The sequence below is a fragment of the Delphinapterus leucas genome, chromosome 11, assembly GCF_059928025.1.
Source record: "Delphinapterus leucas isolate spDelLeu-1000000601 "Yukka" chromosome 11, BTC_Dleu_Yukka2, whole genome shotgun sequence".
Classification (NCBI taxonomy): domain Eukaryota; kingdom Metazoa; phylum Chordata; class Mammalia; order Artiodactyla; family Monodontidae; genus Delphinapterus; species Delphinapterus leucas.
The window spans coordinates 5,050,429-5,073,339 of record NC_143139.1 but is presented as its reverse complement, the minus strand read 5'-3'; the positions used below and the strand labels follow the sequence as shown (position 1 = coordinate 5,073,339).

The following is a 22,911-nucleotide window of genomic DNA, read 5'->3' as shown; positions in this document are numbered from 1 at the left end:
CTCTTGTTTTCTTCCTGTAACAGACTTGCCAGACTCTCAGTTACCATATTGCAGTGTGTGCAAGGTAATGATGACAGTGTCGGAAACAGTCCATGTCCCAGCGTCGGTAAAAACAGCTGTAGAAATGAATTGCAGTTTAAAAAAACAGGAAAGGAAAAAATAATCTATCGGCAAGGAGGAAGACATCCTGCTCTTACCAGTTTTATCTCTGTAGATCTTTGTGATCTGAAGACACTGTCATCCTGGAGTTCAGTCTAACCTGATAGACAGGGAGTGAACCTGCAGGTCACGAATCCTGAGTTCCTGACCTTTCCTTTTGTTTGTGCTGTTAACTTGTTGAATCATTTGGGACTGAAGGGTTTTAGTTGTTATAATTGTTGTGGTTGATGCAGATGTTGTTCTTAACCTTTTATTAGCATATAATACACATAAAGAAAAGCACACATAAATATACAGCTCACACTTTCGCCAACTGAACACCAACATCACCAACGCCCAGATGATGAAACAGAACGTCACCAGCAAGCACCCCAGCATCGCCCTGTGCTCCCGTCGCATCGCTTAACCCACATTCCCTCCGTCCACAAGGGGAACCACTGTTTTCACTTTGAAAAGCATAGGTTAGTTAGGTGTGTTTTTGTAATTTATGTGGGTGGAATCCTGTTGTACGTACTCCCGTATCTGGCTTCTTTCACTCAGCATTGTGTGTGTGAAATTTATCCATAGTACTGTTTGAGGTTGTAGATTGCTCATTCTCATCGTTACGTAGCGTTCCATTGCATGACTGGACCACAGTTGTTTAGTCATTCTACTATCTGTGGACATTCGGGTGGTTTCCAGGTTTTGATTATTGCGACGAATGTTGCTGTGAACATTCTAGAACATATGTTTTGGCATTTCTGTTGGATACATACTTAGGGGTGGAATTGGTAGACGGTAGGCCAGGCACCCATTTAGCTTTGGTAGATCCAGTCAAATAGTTTCCCAAAGCGATGGTTGAATGTAAAAAATGAGAAAGCCAGACTGCTGTTGCTCACCTTCTGATGATGCGTATGAAACCGATTAACGTGAGTGTTCAGGAACCTCTGAGGCACAAGCTTGAGATAAAGGATAGTCTTGCAATTTCCCTCAGGGGTGCATAAACCCAGGAAATAATTCTTATATCTACCGTCTAAGACACACCGTGAAGACCTAAAAGCGTATACCAGTTAATCACCTCTGCAGTTCAGCCTTACTCTAGTTGGAAGATTCAGGTTGGGTAGTCAAAGTGCGGCCACTAACTTTAGATACAAGATATTGTCTGCGATCATAATTAGAACTGGCATCCTCATTTCAGTTTCACAGGTTTAGCATTTACTCTGTGTGTGCCGTGCCCACTTATCCTCTAAAGTATAGCCACCGGGCCCAGTTTCCTGCCTCATTTCCAAAGTCTGAAGTGTTTCACATGATCCGTTCAGCTTCTTCAGTGGATTTCTTTCACATGTACTCTCACAGATGTGACGCTAAGATTTAGTCACTTGGCTGTTAGTTAGAACTCATGATCAAAAGCGTTCTGTGCTTACCTGACCCACTGTGTTGTAGACGCCGCCTACTGTATAATATATACTAAGGGTTACTTCCAGAAGAGAGCTCCTTACAGGACTACAGGCCACATCCCACGATGACACCCAGTAAATCGTGTCTTCTTGTGACCTTGTTGACTTCAAAAGCTTGCGGTTTAGAGTCCTCAAAGCCGTTCTTTTTAGGCACTGCTTTCGATCAGAGAACAAATGACAGGGGTGCTTGGGATGGAGCCCCTGTGTGGGCAAATGGGGGTTTTAAAAACCACCTGGGTGTGTATTTGTGCAGGTGCCTGCAGCTTTCTAGTTTCCTTTCTGATCCACCTGCTGCTAAGTAGCGCTAAGCGAAGGTAAACAGAATGTGAGAGTGTTCATATCATGTGAAAATTAAATTGTCTGTCGCTTCGAAGGTATCCTGGGATCCTGCCCGGAGCTGGTATTTTGGTGTGTTCTCTATATAGCACTGATGAAACTTTGCGTTAATTCACATCATTCTGAAGAGTTCGTATTAATTTGGCTCATAGATATTTGCTCTAGACCACGCTATTAACCACACATACCAAAAGCAAGAAAGCAAGCTATTGAGGGATAAAAGGGGATGATCTTTGGAGAAGTGGGGCAGTGAAGGGACTTGATTTTCTCCATCTACTTTTGGTCAAACCACTAGAACTATCCCTGTTCTAACTTGTGCTTCAGTCTTTGATCATTTCCATCATGATCCTGACTTTAATACAGTGGGATCATATGTATTCTGTATGTTGATGTTGAAGGCTGGCCCTTCGGAAGCTCTGTGCTCACACTGCACAATGGCTGTCCTCATGTAAGTAGTGCTTAGCCTTGGCCTTAGCCCGAGATGTTTCAAAGGCTAATCGTAGATGACAATAAATTACAGATAAGACAAGCTACTGTCAGATAATGCTTTTTTATACGTAAAAACAAGTGCTTTATTATAATAGTATGAATAGTAATAATTCCTTGATTCTGATTATTTCCGTGGTATTTCGAAAAAATGTTATGTCTTAGAGTAGCACTTTAAAGTGATGCAAATACTCAGTTATACTTTAGCACTTATTCCCACATACGATCCTTCAATAAAATGTTTAATGCAAGTGAAGGGTAAGTAAATAAAACACCACTAATGAAAACCAGCAGAAACAACGAAACCTAAAAACAGATGCACAAAGACTTTTGAGGCACTGGAATTGTGAGACACGGACCATAAAATAGTTGATTACTGTGTTTAAAGAGCTTGAAGACAAGCTTAAAATGCCTTCAAGTAAAAAGATGCTGTGAAAAACGACCTAGCAACTACAAAATTGAGTTTTTAGTTACTGAAAGAAATTTAAAAGACCTAAATAAATAGATATACTATGTTCATTGGTTGGAAGACTCAGTACTGTTATCTTCAAACTGATCTATAGATTTAAATCCCAGTCAAAATCCTTATAAGGTGATTTTGGAGATAAAGCTAATTCTAAAATTTATATGAAATACACAGGACCTAAAACAGTCAAAACAATTTTGAAAAAGAACAAAGTTGGGGAACTTACAGCAATTGATTTCTAGGCTTACAAGCTTAGCAAGCTACAATAACCAGTGCAGTGTGACATTGGCAAAAGAATAGACTGTGGATCAAAGGAACAGAATAAAGAATCCAGAAATAAATCCGTGCATATATGGTCATTTGATTTACAGCAGAGATACCAAGGCAGTTCAGTGTGAGAAAGTGTAATGTTTCCAACCAGTGGTGTTGGAAAAATTGGGTATTTATACAGGAAAACAACAACAACAACAACAAAACAAACCTTGAGCTTTACCTCACAATCATACATAAAAATTAACTTAAAATGGATCATAGACCTAAGCCAAAAAAGCTAACAGTGTAAAACCTCTAGAGGAAAACACAAAAGAAAATCCTGGTATCAGATTAAGCAGAGATTTGTTAAGACACCAAAAAAACATAAACCATAAAAGAAAAGCTTAATAAATTGTACTTCATTAAAATTTAAAACCTTTCTCATCAAAAGATACTGTTAAGAAAATGAAAAAATGCAGGTCTCAGACTGTCACATGACCTTGAGTGGTTCACTCTACCTTTCTCAGTGTCCTTTTTAGTTTATAAAAGTTGTTTTTTGTGAGATACAAATTATGTATATTGTAAAGTTCTGTGTAAATGTAAGACATTATTATTGTAGTTTTCAGAGCTATCAGCATTTCCTCTTAGCCGCAGGTAGGTATTTCTTAGTCACCTTGCTCCCTCTGTACATTTTTTTAAACTAGGCAGAAATAAGACAAAAGACAAAAACTTGTCACTCCATGCATATGTGTACTCCCGTAAGGCACCGTGGCTCTCTTATAACAGCCTTGTCAGTTACAAGGAAATATTCTTCCTGAACTTTGAAGCTAAGACGTATTATAAACTTAATTTAAACATCAGGCAATTCTACTAGTCATTTTTATAAGCGTCCAGAGTCTTGGAAAAGAGGATTCTTTACTTTTTAGCCCTTTTGGCAACTAGACCCCTTTTATTTATCAATCTTAAAAGTATCTTGGACACAAAAAAGTAGTTTCCTGGGAATTCCCTGCAGTTCAGTGGTTAGGACTCTGCACTTTCCTGCTGAGGGCCCGGGTTTGATCCCTGGTCGGGGAAGTAAGATCCCGCATGCCGCGAGGCACAGCCAAAAAGAAAAAGAAAACAAAGTAGTTTCCTCTCAAAGCCTAATTCTAGCTACAGAGGAAGTCACTTTCTTTTTAAATTTCCATGGATAATAAATGGTTCACTCACTCAACCTGTATGCCCGAGCATCTGTATGCTCAGTGTTGCAGGAGGCATCATCATAAAGGTAATAAAGGTAAATAAAAAGTGATTCCTGCCCTTAGAGAGCACACACCTTAATAAAGAAGACATAGATCCCATCTCCCTACCTGTTCCTCTACCACCGCGCCCCCCCCCCCGGAAAAAAAAAGACAGAGTAAAATGTGATCATGGAGATAAAACAAAAACAAAGTACTCTGGGAGTTCAGAGACACCATTTGTAGCTGGGGAACTGGGAAGTACTTCATGAAGGAGAGGACGGTTAGGGAGGGAAGAGCAGGTTTCAACAGATGGGAAGAATGGGGAGGGCATTCTAGGCAGAAGAAATGGCTGATTTGAGTTAATAATAAGGTGTCAATAGTAGTTCAGGTTTTTTTTCTGGTTTTTAAGTAATTTGTTTATAGTACTGCATTTACAAAGAGAATAGTTCACCCAGTAGAAAGAATAAAAATGTATTTGGGGTTTTATTTTTAACTGACTGCAAATAGAAATCCTTTAGTGACATCGTGGCAATTTGACAGTTATGATTAAGTTCAATAAAAGTACATGGGGTACTTGCAAGATCAGATTCTAGCTGCTGCTTTCTAACAGCCTCTGATTCATCTGGCTCCTTAAATGATACGGGCTAAAGCCCTTATTTGGTGGGGAAACATTTCCAAAATGAACTTCTAGGTTCTCCTTAATAATTTTCTCCTGTCAATTGTTAAAAATAGGACTTTCTGTTTCTGTGTCTGTGTGTGTGTTGGTTATTTCACCGAAGTGTCATCACCCGAATTCCTATAACTTCATAATTGTGATTTTACAATGTAGAAAAAAATTCAGTTGTTGTAGTCTGCTATTGCTTTAGGTGTACATATTGCTGAAAACCCAAAGTAGATTAGAATTGCTAAAGGATTTTTCTGCCATTGTTTGATGTAGTCTGGTTTCTTTATTCCTTTTTAAAAAATTTTATTGAAGTATAGTTGATTTACAGTGTTGTGTTTAATTTCTGTTATATAGCAAAGTGACTGTTATACATATATTTACATTTTTTTCATATTCTTTCCCATTATGGCTTATCACAGGATATTGGATATGGTTCCCTGTGCTAAACAGTAGGACCTTGTTGTTTATCCATCCTATATGTAATCGTTTGCATCTGCTAATCCCAAACTCCCAATCCTTCCTTCCCCCGACCCACTCCCCCTTGGCAACCACAAGTCTGTTCTCTATGTCTGTTAGTCTGTTTTTGTTTTGTAGATAAGTTCATTTGTGTCGTATGTTCCCTTTATTCTTGATAGGTACGTGGACAGCCTCACTTCTAGTGCTCTACTAATATAAGATGTTAACAGGGGAAACTGAGTGTGGGAGTGTATGGCAATTCTCTGTACCATTTTCATAATTTTTCTGTCAACCTAAAACTGTTTCAAAACATAAATCCTATTTTTAAAAAGCCATCAGGGTGATACTGTTTTGGATCTATTAAATTAGTAAGTATGTTAAATAATCTTTTAAATAATATTTAAGTGTCCAAATGCTGGTGGACAATATGATGAAATTGGATGATGCATACATTGCTAATGGCTAATGTAAATTGATATTACCTTTTAGGGAAAAACTTGAATTTTATTTCACTAATCTATAGGAGTAAGTATCCCAGGAAATTATTCAAAAAACAAGACATCTATAGATGTAGATACACACATGCGTCATATACATAAATATGTCCACTGCAGTGTTATTAACAAAAAGGGGAAATTGAGTTATAAGAGGCCATTTTAAATAAATTATGATGCATTAACTCAATAAAACAGCAGTTTTTAAATTGTGTTCTGAAGATACCCCCAGGATGCTAGCCCCTTCTGGGGGTCAGCAAAACTAAAAATATTTTCATGATAATACTAAGACACTCTGTGCCTTTTGCATTCTCATTCTTGCATGAGCGTCACTGAGTTCTTCCCGAGGCTGTATGATCACACAGCAGATTGATGCAGAGGCAGATGTGAGAGTCCAGATGTCTTCCGTGAGGCCAGGCATTAATGAGATTTGTAGATATGTAAGGCATTGCCCTTCTTCTCACTCAGATTTTTTTTGTTTTGGAAAATATAGTAACTTTACATTTTTTAAAAATACGTTACATTGACGTATGGTGGGTTTATCGTTTTTAAATGAAATTAAAATTTTCTCAGTTTTAATTTTTAATGCAATAAATATCAGGAGACATAATCCACATGGACAAAAGCTCAGTGCGGTCCTCAGTGATTTTCAAGAGTGTAAAAAAGATCCTGAAGGATCACCATAATGAATTAATAAACATATTTTATTGTTACAGTTACAAAGACTTGCAGCATGGCAAAGTAATTCGATAATAGTGAAAAGAAGTAGAATTTAAAATGGCACAATCACTGATCACGACCACAGAAAAGTATAAATGTGTGGGTTGGTTGGTTCGCGGCACGCACGTGTTCACGTGGCCAAGGGTTAGGAAGGAGCGTCCAAAAAAGAGCTCATTGGTTTGTTAGGTGGCTGGGATAGGGCGCTTGTTTGTTTCTGGTACTTTGTAATAACATGTTATACACAGAAAACATTTTTTTTAAATTTAAATTTATTTATTTATTTTTGGCTGCATTGGGTCTTCATTGCTGCGTGCGGGCTTTCTCTAGTTGCGGTGAGCGGAGGCTGGTCTTCGTTGCGGTACGAGGGCTTCTCACTGAGGTGGCTTCTCGTTGCGGAGCACGGGCTCTAGGCGCGTGGGCTTCAGTAGTTGTGACTCGCGGGCTCAGTAGTTGTGGCTCATGAGCTCAAGAGCACAGTCTCAGTAGTTGCGGCACACGGGCTTAGTTGCTCTGTGGCATGTTGGATCTTCCCAGACCAGGGATAGAATCCGTGTCCCCTGCATTGACAGGCAGATTCTTAACCACTGCGCCACCAGGGAAGCCCCAAGGAAAACATTTTGATGCATTGCTTATTCAAATATTGTACAATTTAATAGAATTATTCATGCTAACATATTGAGAGAAGTAGGTGGAGTTCCTATGTCACATATACTTGTCTTTAGAGTTAATTATGTAGAGAGTTTTAAGGGAATGTTCATTTTTAAAATTATACTGACTAGGCTAATTCAGTTAGTTTGCATTCCACAAGTATAGTCTAACAGCTGGAACAGGTTACATGCCTAAAAACCAGAGGAAATCTAGCTGAAATTAGCTAATGGTTGCCTGTAAGTGGATGGTCAACATTATAGATAAATTAAGATCTGACCGTATATATATTTTTTTCTTTTTTACAAAGTTCAGTTAAAAACATTTGTTTTGTTTCTGTTTTTAGGAAATGACTATACCGTGGTGCTTAAGGAGAGCAGAACTTGTGTTTAAGTGTGTCAAAGGTAAACACAACCTTATATTTAACAACAACGACCTATATTTCTTCCTTGAAAATATTGAAAGTAGAGCAAACCAGGAGAAAGAATTGTAGCAGTTACCCCTGTCATCTGGTGCCTCAGTTAAATGGTTTAACAAGCACATATTTCATAGCGGCTTTTTTATCTACCTTTCTCCAATCGAAAAATAAAATCTCCAGCCCTCTTTTTTTGGGCCGTGTCACATGGCCTGCAGGATCTCAGTTCCCTGACCAGGGATTGAACCCGGGTCACAGGAGTGAAAGCCTGTAATCCTAACCACTAGGCCACCAGGGAACTCCCTCCAGACCTCTTGAAATGTGAGACTATTTGGACATTGATGGAGCTTACTCTCTGTTACCTTTTATTTTCTTGAAAAGAAAATAGAACCACGTGTTTAATTAATCTTTAATAACCTGTTTTGGCTTCATTGTGTGGAGGCAAAATAGGACTTAAGAAATGATCATTACAAGTATTTTGACGGAACTATGTGAAACCTCTCTGGCCTGGAGAAATAAGGATTGCAGAAGTTTATCTGGCCTTCAGGCTTAACCTTTCCTACAGGCAAGTAGCTACCTAAAAAGTCAAGACGTGCAGCTCCACGATGAAAATTCAGTTTATTTTCAATAGAGGACTGGTAGGCTTGAAGACCAGAACTAATAATTCAGCAAAGTCTGTTGTTCTATTTTAGGTTTCATGATGGAAATGGCTTCATGGGACGGAGGAATTTCTAGGACAGTGCAATTTCTGGTACCACAGGTGTGTTATCTGGATAGCTCTCACCCCAGTTCAGTCTCTGTTGTGATATTCCTCGCAGACATAGCTAGGCACACTGCCGTAAACTCAAAATAGCATAAGAAAATGCTAGCAGCTTTCTGTGTTTTAAGGGGAGAAGTGTTTGCATGCCATCAAGGCACTTAGTTTACTGTCAAAGATGTTAGTATCTGCCACTCAGGGGATCTTTGATTAAACCCCAAAGCTGAATGTAACTCATCTTTCCTGCCCCGCCCCACATTTATGTTACATCGATTCATAAAGAAGGACATGAGCAGAGGATGATTCCGTGTTCTATGTAAAATTTAGCAAAACTTATCACTGAATGCACTACAGTTATCTAGGGGTTTTTCTGGTAATCAGACTTATTATTTGACAGAAATAGCATAGGTTCTCAGAGGCTGGATCCAGAGAAATAGCCCTGCCCACAGCTGTGCAGTTAAATCAGCTCTGAAAGATAGTGTTCACATATTACACTCCATGTCTAGAACTATTGCCATTACTTCCATGTTTTAAAATACTTAAACATTTTTTTAAATCAGTGATGACTTAACAAGTGCAAACTGTTTTTTTTCTTACCTCTTAACAGAGCATTTCTGAAGAAATGTTTTACCAGCTTAGTAACATGCTTCCCCAGATCTTCCGAGTATCGTCAACACTCACCCTGACATCCAAGCACTAAACCCCCTAGATTGGTATCTAGCAGAAGAGGATGCGTAAACTATCCAGGAACTTGAGATGTGCTGGGATTCTGTCAAGCAAAAGATGCCCAGAAAGAGGACTTGCCACCCAAGCCACGAATCAAATCATGATAAACATCTGTTAAACGTTCCAAAATCCACATGCCGTACAGACTAGTACTCAGCCCCTTACTTATACAGTTATTCTTTTCTTTTTTCACACACACACACACACACACACACACACACACACACTGTATTTTATTTTTACAAGAGATAAACTGACACCAAGCATTTTAAATGGATGACCACAACAAAAGCAACAATGACTGCAATTACCAAACACGAAACACACTCACACCATGTCATAATAGTGACATTCAGTCCAGGAATCCTCCACTGTAACAGCTCCTTTACTCTGCAGTGAAAATTGATTTGTATATTTTTTGCCTCTGAGTCCTTGTGGGATTTTTTTTTTCTTTCTTCATACAGAAGGTCACAAAAATTATAATCATCCCCATCAGTTCACTAGTCCCATGTAATTGATTTTTTTTTTCATCTTGATCTTTTGTTAGCACTTTTATGAATTCATCAGTTTTCCATTAGAGTTCTGAACATGCTTATTCATTCAGTTCAGCAGTATAGTCAGTTACCAGAAACCTGTGCTTGTCAGAGCCTTTTCCATGAATTCCCTGAAGATGAAACCCTTTTATAGGAACGTATTTGCAAAAGCATCAGAGTGCACCCAGAACTGTCTGTAAATGACCAAAGACTTAAAAATGACCACGGTTAAAGATTTGATGAAAGTTCATTATAATGCATTTGACAAGGAAATTTAGTTATTTGAGATACACATTTTAAAGTAATAACTAGAATTATGACTTACAACATTATACCAGAACATATAAGATTTTTAGAAATTTCATGTAATGTCTGAAACATCTATATTAACATATTTCCATACAAATAACCCAAAGAAAGTTTAGTATTAGTTGTTTTGTTTGTTTGTTTGCTTTTTATACTGCAGGTTCTTATTAGTCATCAGTTGTATACACATCAGTGTATACATGTCAATCCCAATCGCCTGATTCAGCACACCCCCATCCCCACCCCACCGTGGTTTTACCCCCTTGGTGTCCATACGTTTGTTCTCTACATCTGTGTCTCAAAATCTGCCTTGCAAACCGGTTCATCTGTACCATTTTTTTAGGTTCCACTTACATGCGTTAATATACGATATTTGTTTTTCTCTTTCTGACTTCACTCTGTATGACAGTCTCTAGATCCATCCACGTCTCAACAAATGACTCAATTTCGTTCTTTTTTATGGCCGCATAATATTCCATTGTATATATGTACCACAACTTCTTTATCCATTTGTCTGTCGATGGGCATTTAGGTTGCTTCCATGACCTGGCTATTGTAAATAATGCTGCAATGAACATTGGGGTGCATGTGTCTTTTTGAATTATGGTTTTCTCTGGGTATATGCCCAGTAAGGCCAGTAATGGGATTGCTGGATCATATGGTAATTCTATTTTTAGTTTTTTAAGGAACCTCCATTCTGTTCTCCATAGTGGCTGTATCAATTTACATTCCCACCAACAGTGCAAGAGGGTTCCCTTTTCTCCACACCCTCTCCAGCATTTGTTGTTTGTAGAATTTTTGATGATGCCCATTCTAACTAGTGTGAGATGATACCTCATTATAGTTTTGATTTACATTTCTCTAATAATGAGTGATGTTGAGCAGCTGTTCATGTGATTCTTGTCCATCTGTAAGTCTTCTTTGGAGAAATGTCTATTTAGGTCTTCTGCCCATTTTGGGATTGGGTTGTTTGTTTCCTTAATATTGAGCTGCATGCGCTGTTTATATTTTTTAGAGATTAATCCTTTGTCCATTGATTTGTTTGCGAGTATTTTCTCCCATTCTGAGGGTTATCTTTTCATCTTGTTTATGGTTTCCTTTGCTGTGCAAAAGCTTTGAAGTTTCATTAGGTCCCATTTGTTTATTTTTGTTTTTATTTCCATTACTCTAGGAAGTGGATCAAAAAAGATCTTGCTGTGATTTATGTCAAAGAGTGTTCTATGTTTTCCCCTAAGAGTTTTATACTGTATGGTCTTACATTTAGGTCTCTAATCCATTTTGAGTTTATTTTTGTGTATGGTGTTAGGGAGTGTTCTAATTTCATTCTTTTACATGTAGCTGTCCAGTTTTCCCAGCACCACTTATTGAAGACACTGTCTGTCTTTTCTCCATTGTGTATCTTTGCCTCCTTTGTCATAGATTAGTTGACCATAGGTGTGTGGTTTTATCTCTGGGCTTTCTGTCTTGTTCCATTGATCTATGTTTCTGTTTTTGTGCCAGTACCATATTGTCTTGATTGCTGTAGCTTTGTAGTATAGTCTGAAGTCAGGGAGTCTGATTCCTCCAGCTCCATTTTTTTCCCTCAAGACTGCTTTGGCTATTCGGGATCTTTTGTGTCTCCATACAAATTTTAAGGTTTTTTGTTCTAGTTCTGTAAAAAATGCCATTGGTAATTTGATGGGGATTGCATTGAATCTGTAGGTTGCTTTGGGTAGTATAGTCATTTTCACAATGTTGATTCTTCCAATCCAAGAACATGGTATATCTCTCCATCTGTTGGTATCATCTTTAATTTCTTTCATCAGTGTCTTATAGTTTTCTGCATACAGGTCTTTTGTTTCCCTAGGTAGGTTTATTCCTAGGTATTTTATTCTTTTTATTGCCGTGGTAAATGGGAGTGTTTCCATAATTTCTCTTTCAGATTTTTCATCATTAGTGTATAGGAATGCAAGAGATTTCTGTGCAATAATTTTGTATCCTGCAGCTTTACCAAATTCATTGATTAGCTCTAGTAGTTTTCTGGTGGCATTTTTAGGATCCTCTGTGTATAGTATGTCATCTGCAAACAGTGACAGTTTTACTTCTTCTTTTCCAATTTGCATTCCTTTTATTTCTTTTTTTTCTCTGATTGCCGTGGCTAGGACTTCCAAAACTATGTTGAATAATAGTGGTGAGAGTGAGCATCCTTGTCTTGTTCCTGATGTTAGAGGAAATGCTTTCAGTTTTTCACCATTGAGAATGATGTTTCCCGTGGGTTTATCATATATGGCCTTTATTATGTGAGGAAGGTTCCCTCTATGCCCACTTCCTGGAGAGTTTTTATCATAAATCGGTGTTGAATTTTGTCAAAAGCTTTTTCTGCATCTATTGCGATGATCGTATGGTTTTTATTCTTCAGTTTGTTAATATGGTGTATCACATTGATTGATTTGTGTATATTGAAGAATCCTTGCATCCCTGGGATAAATCCCACTTGATCATGGTGTATGATCCTTTTAATGTGTTGGATTCTATTTGCTAGTATTTTCTTGAGGATTTTTGTGTCTATATTCATCAGTGATATTGGTCTGTCATTTTCCTTTTTGTAGTATCTTTGTCTGGTTTTGGTATCAGCGTGATGGTGGCCTCATAGAATGAGTTTGGGAGTGTTCCTTTGCAATTTTTTGGAAGAGTTTGAGAAGGATGGGTGTTAGCGCTTCTCTAAATGTGTGATAGAATTCACCTGTGAAGCCATCTGGTCCTGGACTTTTGTTTGTTGGAAGATTTTTAATCACAGTTTCAATTTCATTACTTGTGATTGGTCTGTTCGTATTTTCTCTTTCTTCCTGGTTCAGTCTTGGAAGGTGATACCTTTCTAAGAACTTGTCCATTTCTTCCAGGTTGTCCATTTTATTGGCATAGAGTTGCTTGCAGTAGTCTCTTAGGATGCTTTGTATGTCTGCGCTGTCTGTTGTAACTTCTCCTCTTTCATTTCTAATTTTACTGATTTGAGTCCTCTCCCTCTTTTTCTTGATGAGTCTGGTAATGGTTTATCAGTTTTGTTTATCTTCTCAAAGAACCAGCTTTTAGTTTTATTGATCTTTGCTATTGTTTTCTTTGTTTCTATTTCATTTATTTCTGCTCTGATCTTTATGACTTCTCTCCTCCTGCTGACTTTGGGTTTTGTTTGTTCTTTCTCTAGTTCCTTTAGGTGTAAGGTTTGATTGTTTACTTGAAATTTTTCTTGTTTCTTGAGGTAGGCTTGTATAGCTATAAACTTCCCTCTTAGAACTGGTTTTGCTGCATCCCATAGGTTTTGGATCGTCGTGTTTTCATTGTCATTTGTCTCTAGGTATTTTTTGATTTCCTCTTTGATTTCTTCAGTGATCACTTGGTTATTTAGTAACATATTGTTTAGCCTCCATGTGTTTGTGTTTTTTTACGTTCTTTTCCCTGTAATTCATTTCTAATCTCATAGCATTGTGGTCAGATAAGGTGCGTGATATGATTTCAATTTTCTTAAATTTACTGAGCCTTGATTTGTGACCCAAGATGTGATCTGTCCTGGAGAAAGTTCCATGCGCACTTGAGAAGAAAGTGTAATCTGCTGTTTCTGGATGGAATGTCCTATAAATATCAATTAAATCTATCTGGTCTATTGTGTCATTTAAAGCTTCTGTTTCCTTATTTATTTTTATTTTGGATGATCTGTCCATTGGGGTAAGTGAGGTGTTAAAGTCCCCCACTATTATTGTGTTATTGTCGACTTCCTCTTTTATAGCTGTTAGCAGTTGCCTTATGTATTGAGTTGCTCCTATATTGGGTGCATATATATTTATAATTGTTATATCCTCTTCTTGGATTGATCCCTTGATCATGATGTAGTGTCCTTCCTTGTTGCTTGTAGCATTCTTTGTTTTAAAGTCTATTTTATCTGATATGAGTATAGCTACTTCAGCTTTCTTTTGATTTCCATTTGCATGGAATATCTTTTTCCATCCCCTCACTTTCAGTCTGTATGTGTCCCTAGATCTGAAGTGGGTCTCTTGTAGACAGCATATAGATGGGTCTTGTTTTTGTATCCATTCAGCAAGCCTGTGTCTTTGCTTGGAGCATTTAATCCATTCATGTTTAAGGTAATCGATATGTATGTTCCTATGGCCATTTTCTTAATTGTTTTGGGTTTGTTTTTGTAGATCCTTTTCTTCTTTTGTGTTTCCCACTTAGAGAAGTTCCTTTTGCATTTGTTGTAGAGCTGGTTTGGTGGTGCTGAATTCTCTTAGCTTTTGCTTGTCTGGAAAGCTTTTGATTTCTCCATCAAATCTGAATGAGATCCTTGCCGGGTAGAGTAATCTTGGTTGTAGGTTCTTCCCTTTCATCTCTTTAAGTGTATCATGCCACTCCCTTCAGGCTAGCAGAGTTTCTGCTGAGAAATCAGCTGTTAACCTTATGGGAGTTCCCTTGTGTGTTATTTGTCATTTTTCCCTTGCTGCTTTCAATAATTTTTCTTTAATTTTTGCCAGTTTGATTACTATGTGTCTTGGCGTGTTTCTCCTTGGGTTTATCCTCTCTGGGACTCTCTGTGCTTCCTGGACTTGGGTGGCTATTTCCTTTCTCATGTTAGGGAAGTTTTCGACTATAATCTCTTCAAAGATTTTCTCAGGTCCTTTCTCTTTCTCTTCTCCTTCTGGGACCCCTATAATGCGAATGTTGTTGCATTTATTGTTGTCCCAGAGGTCTCTGCTGTGTTCATTTGTCTTCATTCTTTCTTCTTTATTCTTTTCCACAGCAGTGGATTCCACCATACTGTCTTCCAGGTCACTTATCTGCTCTTCTGTCTCAGTTAATCTGCTATTGATTCCTTCTAGTGTAGTTTTCATTTCAGTTACTGTATTGTTCATCTCTGTTTGTTTGTTCTTTAATTCTTCTAGGTCTTTGCTAAACATTTCTTGCATCTTCTCAATCTTTGCCTCCATTGTTTTTCCGAGGTCCTGGATCATCTTCACTATCATCATTCTGAATTCTTTTTCTGGAAGGTTGCCTATCTCCACTTCATTTAGTTGTTTTTCTGGGGTTTTATCTTGTTCCTTCATCTGGTACATAGCCCTCTGCCTTTTCATCTTGTCTATCTTTCTGTGACTGTGGTTTTTGTTCCACAGGCTGCAGGATTGTAGTTCTTCTTTCTTCTCTCTGCCCTCTGGTGGATGAGGCTATCTAAGAGGCTTGATGGGAGGGACTGGTGGTGGGTAGAGCTGGGTGTTGCTCTGGTGGGCAGAGCTCAGTAAAACTTTAATCCACTTGACTGTTGATGGGTGGGACTGGGTTCCCTCCCTGTTGGTTGTTTGGCCTGAGGCAACCCAACACTGGAGCCTACCGGGGCTCTTTGTTGGGGCTAATGGCAGACTCTGGGAGGGCTCATGCCAAGGAGTACTTCCCAGAACTTCTGCTGCCAGTGTCCTTGTCCTCAAGGTGAGAGACAGCCACCCCCTGCCTCTGCAGGAGACCCTCCAACACTGGCAGGTAGGTCTGGTTCAGTCTCCCCTGGGGTCACTGCTCCTTCCCCTGGGTCCCGATGCACATACTACTTTGTGTGTGCCCTCCAAGAGTGGAGTCTCTGTTTCCCCCAGTCCTGTCAACGTCCTGCAATCAATTCCCGCTATGCTTCAAAGTCTGATTCTCTAGGAATTCCTCTTCCCGTTGCCGGACGCCCAGGTTGGGAAGCCTGACATGGGGCTCAGAACCTTCACTCTAGTGGGTGGACTTCTGTGGCATAAGTGTTCTCCAGTCTGTGAGTCACCCACCCAGCAGTTATGGGATTTGATTTTACTGTGATTGCGCCCCTCCTACGGTCTCATTGCGGCTTCTCCTTTGTCTTTGGATGTGGGGTATCTTTTTTGGTGAGTTCCAGTGTCTTCCTGTCGATGATTGTTCAGCAGTTCGTTGTGATTCTGGTGTTCTCTCAAGAGGGAGTGAGCGCATGTCCTTCTACTCCGCCATCTTGGTTCCTTTCCTCTATACAGTTATTCTTAAAGTCTCTTTATGAAAAAAAAAGTGTCCTTTTTTCCTACCATTATGTCCTATCTGTGAATATTCGTGAGTCAAAACTTCCTATGTGTCACACACAGATACTAGGTGTAGGAGACTATTCGCTACAATTTCATGGAGATATTTGACTTTTCCAAAAGATTTGAATCATTCCAGGTACAAGGCTTAATTAACAATACAAATAAAACCTTCCCTCTACCTTATTTTCCAATTAAATTAAAAAATTACAAAGCAGTGAAATATACATTGCAAGTATGGATTTCCTGTGATAATCTTTTTATAGAAGTGTATGAGACAAATGTGACTGTTTTAAATCCCTCCCTTTCAAAAACTTGCTTTTAAGGTACTCTTTCTAAGATTTTATAAGAGTCAAAAAAGGACTTTGGATTCTTTACCCCTGTCTCATCTTCCCTTTGTGACCTTGCCCTTGTCTATTAATAACGTTTCGTGGACTGGGTAAGTAGTGTGCCTATGTGCAGGCCTGGTGGAAGTTGGTCTAAAGCAGCAACTGGCAGTGTTTTAGTGACACTGAGTCAACATGGTGATGATCAGACAGTGGGGAGCATCTTTATTTCTGCTTACTGCGCTCTCAGCTTCCTTAATCCTTTGGCTTCCTGCGTTACTTGGCCGATAACTGTGTCCCCGTTTCTGTCTCTGCTGTTTTGCCACCTTTTCCACTGTCTTTCCTTGTAGAACTACATTCTCAGATGCTCCCTATCCCATCTAGAACATATTTGCTATAAGTAGTGACTACAACGAATAAAGGCATCCACAAAAGCAATAGTTTCATCCAATCCAAATTGTATGCAGATTGTAACTGGCCAGCAGACTGAACTGGAGGACGTCTGACATCATCATAAGATGGTCTGTCTTGATTCCAAGAAACAAAAAGCACTCTATTAGTATGCCTAAATGTAATAACTTACGGAAACTCCTTTGGCACAGAAAAAACTTTCTCATAGACTGTGTCTTGATTTTCTACTCAAGGAAACAACTGTCCAGTAACAACCCTAAGGAGAGCACCACTCCAGACTGGGTCCATTACTCACTAACACTTTCCACATCCTTTTCCAAAGAGCCTGGTGATCCCACCAAGAACAAGGTAGGTGCTCTGTCCTCGGAGCAAGAAATTGTCTTCTGAGCATGAATGCTACCATTGCAACTGCTTCTAATGCAAAGCCAGGTAGACAGACAGAAAACTGGGCTGTGCAAGACCAGGGTCAGAGACTGTCAGGGTTTGTACTATGCCAGGTCAAGTTGAAGTGGGTGTAGTATGATCAAAAGATGTTCAGTTTATGCCTGTTCAATAAATTAGGAGTTTGGGATTAGCAGATACAAACTACTATATATAATATAAAATAGATAACAAGGTCCGGTTACCCACAGTACAGGGGACTATAGTCAATATCTTGTAATAAACTATAATGGAAAAGGATCTGAAAAAGTATGTATCTGAATCACTTTGCTGTACACCAGAAACTAACACAACATTGTAAATCAACGATACTTCAGTAAAATTAAATTAAAAAAAAATTTTTAGTAAATGAATAAAAGGCATTCAAAAAGAGGAGAATGTTTTCACAGAATTCCTGTAACTAAGTATAAAGCCAACAGCTTGAAGGGTGCAGTCAGGTGCAGGGATAAAGCTTCATTCACAAAAGGTGGGTGAGAGCTGCTACCCAGCTCTTCCTTTGTCACCTCAAGTCTGTTTTATTAGGTTTTATTAGGTATTAAGTGGCAGCTTTCACAGCAGGGCAATTTAAAGGTACCATTTGGCCTATGAAATCAAAATAAATGTATTAGGTATCTGTTTTTCACATGGTGCTGTATTGTGAAATATACAGAAGTGGTAAGACTGGAAAAAATCAAGCTATGGTGTTATATACAATTTTTATGAAGACACACCAAACACTAAGCCGATAACAAATACATAATTTACATACTTTAAAATACTAAATGGTAAAGATTTTAGATGAAGTCTGTAGTTTTGTATTTGGACTGAGAAGGATGAGATTAAGACTATTTCCCTGAGTGTTCTAGAAGCCTTCTTGGATGGGAGTGGTCTCAGACATTCCAAGAATAATGTGAAGAAGATGGCTTGGCCGGCTGAGAAGAGAAGGGGCATCCTCGGTGTCGGGTCCAGATGCGAGCAGGAGTAGATAAAGGAGGCGGGATACACAGCCCGGATGGTGAAGAAGCTGATCGCAAGAGCCTTCTGCGGATACCAGGCAGGGCCCAGGCCTTCGTGCAGACATTGGTGAAGACTGTCTCACTGAGCGTCAGGTTCTCTATTTGTACAAACAGTTAAGCATTCCTGCGACAGACAACAAGGTCCTCAAGGCTTTAAAAACACACTTTGGAAATGAGGCAGGCACTGAGCCTGAGGTCTCCAGTCCCTACTGCCCTTTCCTCCCCTGCCCCCATTTCTGTTCTCAAAGCACGAAACCCAGCGAGGCTGTAACCTTGCCTCGATGGGGAAGGGTGGCACCAGCTGTTCCTCGGAATGACATTGCAATGGGAATGGAAGAAATGCATGAAAAGGAATTTCAAGAGAAACACAACTTAGGTTGCCTGGGTGCTGGCAGATCTCTTACTGGCACAGTACATGCTGTCTGTGTCACTGCAGTTGGATCCTGGCTGATTCTCACAAGAAGAAAAAATGTTCCACAAAGGAAAGGTGAATTCACGGAAAGATTCCTGTTCAAGAGGCCTTCGGGAGAATCAGCAGAGCCGTGTTGAAAGAACGAAGAAAGTTGAAAGAGTGGCTCCTCAGGCCTGTTCTCCAGCTTCTAGGTGAAGGAGTTTGCTTCTGTTACTTAGTTTTCCCATTTAGGTGAAATTGGACTGCTTTGCCTAAAAGAAGTCAGGGCAGTGTAAAAATCCTTATCATTATTTAGAAATAATAAACAATATTTTATAACACCTATTTACAAAAAGTTCCATGAGTTCAGAACCATTTAGATGGATGGTTTTCTATCCTTGAACCATCAAAGAACCTTTCCATTATCTCCCCCCATATTTCCCTGAAATGTTCTGAAAACTTTCCCTTAGCAAACAATTTGAGCAGTTACCTGTTTTTCACTCATCAAAGACATGTCTGTGGAGCTGAGAGACAGACGGTATCATGGCGTAGGATTATCACTGTACAGGGGCTCCCCTGGTGGCGCAGAGGTTAAGAATCCACCTGCCAATGCAGGGGACACGGATTTGAGCCCTGGTCCAGGAAGATCCCACATGCCGCGGAGCAACTAAGCCCGTGCACCGTAACTACTGAGCCTGCGCTCTAGAGCCCGTGTGCCACAACTACTGAGCCTGCGTGCCACAACTACTGAAGCCCGTGCTCCTAGAGCCCGTGCTGCAAAAAGAGGAGCCACCGTAATGAGAAACCCACGCACCGCAACGAAGAGTAGCCCCCTCTCGCCGCAACTAGAGAAAGCCCGCGCGCAGCAATGAAGACCCAACATAGCCAAAAGTAAAATAAATAAATAAAATACTGATGAATTACAAAAAAAAAAAAAAATTATCACTCTATAGTTCCAGGCAGGTTCACAAAAATCAAAAACAAAACCTTGCCATTTTATGTTAACCTGTGAAGTCTTGTCCTAGTGAAATGTATTTTTGGAAATATTTTTTTTCAATAGCTCAGTGACATATTTAAGACAACTCTAAGGACCACAAATTCCAGAAACCTCAAGGTGGGAAACACAGCTTTAGAAGGAAATGTTTACATGAGAATATGTTACAAAGGGAGGGTGGGGTAAGGACCACGTAGCGGCAGATTGACCTGAGTCCCGTTCAATACACAGCAAGTGTTTGCCGAGTTTCTTCTGTACACGAAGGCACAGAGCTGAGCAAGATGCAGCCTCTAGAAAGCTGTACAAAGGAGATGGACTTGAGGAGCTATTTGATTAAAGTAAGAAGATTTAGACTTTTCTGTGGCCTGTGATGCTGACAGTCTCTCACGACCAGAACAAAATCCCAACTAAAGCCCGGGAATGGATGGGTAGCCTCCTGAGGTTCCCTGCAGGACTAACACGTGAGGTCCTGTTCCATATGCACAGCTACAGTTACTACTACTGCTGCTTTTCCTGTCTTCCCAGAAGAAGCAGAGTTCCTCCCGTGTCCGAGTCTGAGAACTGGCTCAACTTCATGCTACATGCAGTGAATCCTCACTCATCGTGGCCTCTACGTTTGCAAATTCTCCTGCTTGCTAAAATGTATTTGTAGCTCCAAAATAATAAAGCATTTACAAAAGCAATAGTCTCATCACCTCCAAGTTGCGTGGATATTGTAACCGACCCTCAGGATGAAAGGGGGGCCCTTTGGCACCGTCTTGGGCATCATTTGTGCACATGCACAGAGCAGCGGAAAACTGAGTTGCCGGACACACACACACTCCCAGCTGAGAGAAGAAGGGTGACCCTCCACCTTCCGGTCTCAGCTCCACTAACATAAACAAGTGTCCTTTTCAAGGTCTATTTCCTGCCACATTTTTTACATTTTTGTGCTTTTTCTTGGTGATTTTGCTGTTTAAAATGCCCCCCAAGTGTAGTGCTGAAAGGCTATCTGGGGTTCGTAAGTGCAAGGGAGGTGTGCTGTGCCTTATGGAGAAATACAGGTGTTACGTGAGCTCTGTCCACTTAGGCATCAGTTGCGGCACGGCTGGTCGTGGGTTCAATGTTAATGAGTCAACAACCTGTATTAAATAAGGAGTCTCTAGAAAGGAACACACATAAGAAAGGTTATGTATTGACTGGCAATGAAAATGTGATGAGAGGCTTGCAGGATTTGCTAACTCAGGGTCCACAGCACCAGAGTCGACTGTCTGCCTGTGTTCTCTCGCAGGCAGGAGAGCATGACGAGCTCTCTGTGGATGCCTTTGGCACATAGAGAATGAAACCCAGAACACAGTACCCAAGAAGCACGCAGATCCTTTCTGGAGATGTCGAGGGATGCAGCAGAAACCGTGCAGTTTCGGTGTGACACCTGTGTTAGTGGGTCTCTCCCTCCCTCTGTGCTCTCTTCTGCTTTCTCTCCTTCTTTCCTTTTCTTTCTTTATGGTGAGGTCCTGGTTCCTTGTTATCTGCTCCTCTGTGCTCAAAACTCTCAGCGTGACAGTCCGACATCAGAGATGGGAACCCAGTTAAACAAGTCTGCCTCAAAGACTGCCTCCCTGATTTACTTGCTATGGCTTGTCCCCAGGCGTATTAGCTACCCTCGGAAGCGTGTTTCCTCAGCTGTAAGCTAGGAAGCATTAATAATAGTATCTACCTCACTTAGTAGGTGGGAGGATTAAAGAAGAAAGCGCACACGACCTGGCGTATAATCATTCTATAAATATGTGCTGCTATTATCCTTCCTTCCTTTCTTCCTTCCTGTCTGACCTTTCTCCTCTTTTCCTTCTTTCCTTTCACTGGATTGTAGGGACACGAAGTCACTTACCTCACTGTGTCCTGAGGCAGCGTGCAGCCCAGTTGAGTTAGGACGAGAACTCAGGGTAACTCGCAGGACCAGTCCGCACACAGGAAGGTACACAGTCAGTGCAGAGTGCGATGCACATAGTTGGCTGTGGACGTCAAAACAGAAACACGAGCAATGCGTTGGGCCGAGAGGGCTGTTGAGCCCCTTGGGAGCAGACGGCCTGGCCCTTTCTCTCTCTGGCATGGAGTGCGTATCCCCTGGAGCTTTCGTCCCTCTCGATGGGCAAGCGCAGATCTCCTGGCAGACACACAACGCCACCTGTGCCAGGAGTGGCAACAAATTCAAAGGGCGGGGGGGGGGCAGGTGAGAGTGTCAGGAGGAAGTCACAGGGTAGGCGACTGACCCTGTATTTGATGGAGCAGGAAGGACGCTCACATTTTTATCGGGTGAATCTGGATTTTGGACGTAACGATAGTAGGAAGTAGTTCGGAGGTTTAAAGTCCGCTGCCACCGGAGCAGGAGCATAGAATTTGCCCCTGTGATGCTTTCTTCCCTGGTTCGTCCCTGAGGATCTCCTGTCCGTGAGCTGATCAGCTGTGTGCTCTTGTGCAGATGACTCACTGAGGCCAGAGGATTAAATACTGGCAAAGGATTCAGTTCCAGGACGGTTAGGGAAGACGTCCCGGGGATGAGAGAAGAGAATGTGAACTCAGAAATCCCTGGTCCACTCCCTCGGCTCTGCGTGTGGTGACGGTGAAGTAGGGAGGGGGCAAGAGGGCAAGTTCATCTCTTTGTTCTTTTCTAAAACCCTCTAGGCCACCTTGTCTGGTGTAGCACATTGGACATTTACTCTTCTGTGTAAATTTTCTTTTATTGTGAAATACTTCACACATACAGAGAAGCTAGGAGAATTAGATAACAAATCCTCATTTCTCTACTACCTATATGCAATCTTAACATTTTGCTGTGTTGGCTTCGGGTCTCTCTTAAGACGTAAAACATCAAAGACACAGTTGAACCCTTGTCCCTTTTGCCCCTCCTGCATTCTGTGCTCCTCCTAGGTCAGCTATTTCTCAGTAACAAACCACCTGGAAACTTAGTGGCCGAAACAATAAGCCCTGTTACTCCTCATGACTCCTTGGTCACCTCGGCTGCTCTGGTCTTACCTGGGCTCAGTCTTCAGATCCGCTTCAGTAGGTCAGGTGGGTGGCTCTGATGATCTTGGCTTGTCTCTCTCAGGTGGTTGGAGGTCAGCTGGCTGTAGGCTGGAATAGGCTGACCTCAGCTGGGACACCTGGACTGTCCTTCACTGGGTCTCCTCCTGCAGGAGGCTGGCCCCAACTTGCTCACGTGCGTCAGTAGTTCGGAAAAGACAGAGGGATCGTGCGATGCCTC

General features: G+C 40.6%; 1 protein-coding gene across 8 annotated transcripts in view; it reads left to right on the top strand.

Annotated features, from left to right (window-relative positions):
- FERRY3 (FERRY endosomal RAB5 effector complex subunit 3) overlaps positions 1–20,350 on the top strand; it is a 47,319-nt gene extending 26,969 nt beyond the window's left edge. For 6 of the 8 annotated variants that reach the window (XM_022577341.3, XM_089920158.1, XM_089920157.1 and 3 more), the window contains 3 exons: positions 7,681–7,738; positions 8,442–8,509; positions 9,114–19,619. In XM_022577341.3, the coding sequence (XP_022433049.3) occupies positions 7,681–7,738; positions 8,442–8,509; positions 9,114–9,206 (219 nt within the window). In that variant the 3' untranslated portion in view covers positions 9,207–19,619. Of the gene's footprint in view, positions 1–7,680; positions 7,739–8,441; positions 8,510–9,113; positions 19,620–19,901 lie in introns of those variants that run through there. The other 2 variants (XR_016394849.1, XM_022577342.3) reach the window with 2 other exon arrangements.
- Positions 20,351–22,911: the final 2,561 nt, after the last annotated feature.